Raw genomic sequence first — 5158 nt, forward strand, 5'->3', positions numbered from 1 at the left:
TCCGGAGACGGGCGCTGGGTTCCCTAGCAACGAGCTTTTCTTCTAGCCCCGCCTCTCTCTGGCCTCACCACTCTCTAGCCCCTCCTCCTGGTGGTGGTCACGGCCAGCTTTCTGGGCGCCTAGCAACAGGAGCGGCCTCCGGGATTGGTCCCTAGAAAAAATTCGCCATTCTCCTTGGACGACGCGGTCACCGCCCAAACTGAAGCCTAGAAAGCTAGAGGACAGCAAACCCGAGTGGATTTTCGCGGAGAGCCTGGAACTTACAGCAGCAGGATTCCCGCCACCGGCTCCTGCGGCTACACTCTTCCCCCCGCCCCCCCCCGCTAGCTTCCCACTGCGCGCGCGCGCGCGCGCGCGCGCGCGCACACACACACACACACACACACACACACACACACACACACAATCTCGGATCTCTCCCAGGGTTATGCCTGAGGCCAAGAGAGAGTGGGTCAAGGACTTAAGTAAAACACAAAGCATGAGCCCGAACCAGACACACACACCCTGCCTAGAGGACTTGCACACATGCCTGTTTTCCAATGTAAACTGTGGACATCTGTCTACCACGCCTGTCTCTGCCCGTTGACAGGCACCCTTCTGTTCAGTCCCCGCGAGACCCAGAGGTGCAGCCTCAGGCAAGGTCGGAGCTGGAGACAGCCCGAACACAGAACAGAGAGTATGAGCCAGGCCCACGAAGAAGGGAAGGGAGAGGAGACAAGGCCCCCGGGCCCCCGCAGAACGAGCTTGGACATGCTGGGTGCTCCCAGGGAGAGCTCCACCCACGCAGGGGTACATCTTTGGGAAGAGAGAGAAGGGAGAGGAGAATCTCAGCTTTTGTAGCTGCCCTTACACCTACAAGGAATCAAGTGACCTGACTCTGACCTGCGGCTTCAGGCCAGAAAAAAAGGAGGAGGAGGGCAGTGGGAATGTGAAAAAACAGGAAAGTGAACTTCTGGGTCCTGATGGAAGAAAGGTCTGGAAGCCAGACTCCTGGGGTCCCCGTGGAAGAGGGGGCTGAGCCCATGTCCCTTTTGGATTCTGGTTCCATTCACCCAACCCAGAGCAGCAGAGGCCTGCCCTGAGATCTTACCTCAGCTATTTCTCACCCCAGGGTGAAGGTGGGTCCAGACCCGCCCCTCCTCAGCTTCTTATAAGGGCTGGGAACCAGGGACTGCTGGGTCACACACCATGAGGCCCTCCATGAAGCCTGGGATGTTCCTGTTGGCCTTCATGCTGCTCTGTACCCTGCTGGGTCTGGGTAAGTGACCAGGGGCCTGGACTCCTGGGAACCTCAGGAAAGAGAGGACTCGGAGAAAGCGTTCAGCAAGGTCCTCCAGGGGGAAAGAGCAGGTGTCTTGGGAATTCACGTTCTTGGTGAAGGCAGAGGTTAAAGGAAAAGAAAGCCTGGGGCCCCAAGGGAGGAAATGCTCAAAAGCTCTTGTGATTGGATCTTTGAGAAATGAGGGAGCTTGGTGGGCTCTGAATTGTCTGTCCCCAGATAAGATCTCAAAATAAAACATCTGAATTCTAGAAAATCGGAAGACAGCATGACTAGAAAGAAAAAGATTAAAAAAAAATAAAACTGGGAGAAGGGAGATTTCCCCGTGGACTTGAGGGAGTTCCAGCCCCCAGCCCCTTCCCCTTCTCCCTTCAATGCTGGAGTTCAGGTCACTCCTTCCCCAGGACCCAGGGGGCTGGGCCCCCAGGTGCCTTCTCTCTCAGGACCAAGGAGTCTATGTCCTCAGACCTCCTGGGCCTCCCTCTGCTTTCTTGACCCTAGCCTCAGGCACCCCTGCCTGACCTCCTACTGTTTACGAGACTTACATACGGTACCTACAAGGAGAAGGGTTCCCCATCCAAAAAGCTGGACCTGAAGCTTCACAAAAGTCCATGAAAACCTTCACCAGGACCCCTCCCTGTCCCTGAGCTTTCTCAGAGGACCCTGGCGTCCAAAGTTCCCAGCCTTGTAATTAAGTAAACAGGCTCCGTGGTGGAGTCGCTTCCCGCCCCAAGAAGCAGCTTTGCTGGCATCACGAGCGCGTCCTTGTCAGAGCCCTGGACAGTTCCCTAGACAGCGGTCAATGCCCCACCCATGAACAATCAGGAAGACACCAGTTCCTACCTCCCTCAGACCCCCGAGTCTGCTCCTTCCCCCACCCCCATCTCCCTCTGAAAGCTGAAATGGAAGTCGAGGTCCCAAGACCACACCACCCAGGGCTACAACCCCGCCCTCTACATTGCAGGGTGCCCGTTAAGCTGCGAAGTGTGCAGGGGCTCCGGGACCACGTGCAGCGGAAAAATGAAGACTTGTGAGGCCGGCAAGGACGCCTGCGTGGTCATCGTGGGGGAGTCGAGCACCAGTACGTGCGTGCGCTTGGCGTCAGGCCCTGGGGAGCCGCTAGTGCGACGGAGGTGGGCGGGCAGAGCAGAGGGAAAGACTATTTCGAGGTGGATAAAGGAAAGTGAATTGAATGGAGCTATAGAAACCACTGTTGTCAGGGATTTCTGAAAATGAGACCCTCCAAAAGAGAAGATGGGGAGGAGCAACTACAGGGACTTTTTAGGCAAAGAGGGGGTGAGAAAAGGACATGGGCAACAGAGTAGTGAGAGGGGAAGAATCTAATAGGCAAAAGGTGGGGGGGGGGGGGGTAGAGGAGAGGGAAGAGGCTAAGGTGGGTTGGGAGGAATGTGACCAGGCAGGACATTTGGGGAGGGAGGAAGGTACAGACTATCCCAGGGATTGTGGGCGGGTAATGCAGGCTGGAAGAGACAATTCCTCAGAGAAGGAGAAGTGATATTGGGGTAGGAGAGAGACACAAAAGGGACCATACCAGACAGGAGAGGGAAGATAATCCTGAAGTATGGAGAAATAGAGATGGGGTAGGGGGGAGGCCAGTGATTAAAATGGTAGAGGACGGGATGACTTACATGACAGAGACCATCCCCGACCTGAGAAAGGATGGGGGAGGTGAGGAGCAATGGAAGGGGGGGTGGATTCTTCATTCAAAGCTGAAATGGATCATTAGTCACGGGAGGAGAGATGATGGGGCATGGTGTGGGAATGAAGGCTGTGACAGCAGAGGAAGGGCTACCTTGAGTGTAGGAAGGAACCACCCTGACGGGAGGGGGTGTGTAAGGAAGGTGGGATGGAAGACTGCATGCAGTCCTGCTCACCTTGCTAGTGTTGGTGGGTGGGGAAAGGACTTGAAAGTCTTGAAGACACACACACACACACAGCCATTTAGCCTCCTGGGGTGGAAGGAGAGGGAGCTGGTGTGGAAAACACCTTTTGGTGGGATCAAGAGGGGAAATCCTTGGATTGGGTTGGAAGAGACCACCACTCGGTGGGGAGGGGGAAGTCTGTGGAGACTAGAAGAGACCACGAAGGCAAGAGCTAGAGGAGGTAGCCAAGGAGGGTGGCTACAGGCCATGTGTGGGAAGTCTGAGGGAGTGGCCATGGGGAAACCTGGAAGAGACCACCTTAGAGAGGAATGTGGGTGTTGCAGTGTGATGGGTGGAGGGTCCGGCATCCCAGGGTTTGTTGGAAGTGACTGGTGGGAGAGAGCATCTCACACAGACATGGAGGTAGCCATAGGTGACCTGTGAAAGACTGCTACCTGCAGGATCTTTAAAGGATGGCTGTGGAGTGGGGTGGCGTGGAAGGGACCATGTCAGGTAGACACTCGAGCCTGACAATGGGGAACTGCAAGAGACCACCAAAGGCCTGACTAGGAGCTATGGCAAAGAGGTGGGGGGCGGGGAGAGCTACCTGCTAAACCATTCCAGGCCTTTCCTCAGCCAGATACGGATATGGCTGGGGGGTGGGGTGGGGAGTGGGGCTGCAAGAGACCATCCTAGACAGTCAGAAGGTGAGGAAGCTGTAGGGTTGGGAGAGCCCCCTGGAGGGAGTCCATGCCAGCCCAGCCCTGCCTCCTGTCCTCCTCCCGCAGAGGGCCGCCATTCAGTGAACACCTACAAGGCCTGCATGAAGTTCAGTGACTGCTACTCTGGTTTTGTATCCACCACCATGGGCCCCAAGGACTACATGGTGTCCAATACTCACTGCTGCCAGAGCGATGGCTGCAACCACGGCTCAGTGCCCCGTAAGTCCCAGCTCAGCCCTGCATCAGGCAGTCCCTTCCAGCCTGCCCCAAGGGCCCACTGTGTGTGCTCTGGCCCACTACTGATCTGTGTGCTGTAACATGGGGCAAGCACCTTGCTTGCTCTGAGCCTGTTTCCTCAACTGTAAATGCAGTGTCCATCAGCAACCGCTGTTCCCAGGGTTATCGGTGAGGATGGGGGAAGGGTCTAAATGTCCCTTTGCACCTTATACTCCACCCTCATCCCCAGCTCCCCAGAACAATCGTACTGAGAATGGCCTCCAGTGCCCCGCCTGCATCGTACCCTTCCAGGAGACGTGCCTGGGGACCAAGGCAGCCCACTGTGTCGGCCAGGAAACCCACTGCATCTACTTCGCTGGCAACGTGCAGGCTGGTGAGGGGCACCTGGATCTCTGGGGAGGGGACAGGTGCCCTAGAACTGGAAGCCTATGTATGCTTCCAGGTTCTAGGGAACATAGTGGCCCCAGAGAACTGGGCGAGGAGGTGGCAGGGGCCAAGAGGAAGGAGAGGTTGGGGCCCTGACTCCGTTCTGAAATCCCTTTCTCAGGTATCATTAACGCCAGGTTTGCCACTCGGGGCTGTGCTACAGAGAGTGCCTGCTACACCAAGCCTGGAGCCCAGGTGCCCTCAGCCTCCTATCTTTACTTCCTCCGCCGAGCAGACTGCCTTCCAGCGCCCCAGCCCCCTGGCAGGGCTGAGTGAAGAACTGAGCAATGTGTGGTTTGAGGTCTCCATTTGTCCTCAGCCTGCAGCTCCTCATGTGCCTATAAATTAAACAGATTAACCCAAGCAAGCATGAATCCTTGTGACGTGATGCATCTTGGGAAGGCGGGTTGCAGAATGCAGGGGGCTTAACCCTTGGAAACCCCCTCTTTGCAAGGAAAAGAGGGAAAAACCCACCTTTTATTAAAGGGGTTACTCCCTGCCGGGCCCCTGTGCTAAGTGTTTTCCGTGCTGTATCTCATTTCATAATCACAACTACTCTATGAAGTTGATATTATTATCTCCATTTTACAGATGAACAACTGAGGCACAGA

The 5158-nt window shown here is 55.9% G+C and overlaps 1 protein-coding gene across 1 annotated transcript; it reads left to right on the forward strand.

Moving 5' to 3' along the window:
- The first annotated feature begins 660 nt into the window (after positions 1-660).
- PINLYP (phospholipase A2 inhibitor and LY6/PLAUR domain containing) lies at positions 661-4912 on the forward strand. The gene is made up of 5 exons (XM_081031773.1): positions 661-1258; positions 2244-2360; positions 3951-4103; positions 4351-4494; positions 4669-4912. Exons 1-5 carry the CDS (start codon positions 1189-1191, stop codon positions 4821-4823), a joined length of 639 nt encoding a protein of 212 aa, XP_080887899.1. The 5' UTR covers positions 661-1188; the 3' UTR covers positions 4824-4912.
- The last annotated feature ends 246 nt before the right edge of the window (positions 4913-5158 follow it).

Source organism: Rhinolophus hipposideros (genome assembly GCF_964194185.1).
Source record: "Rhinolophus hipposideros genome assembly, chromosome: 21".
In the NCBI taxonomy this organism is placed as follows: Eukaryota; Metazoa; Chordata; class Mammalia; order Chiroptera; family Rhinolophidae; genus Rhinolophus; species Rhinolophus hipposideros.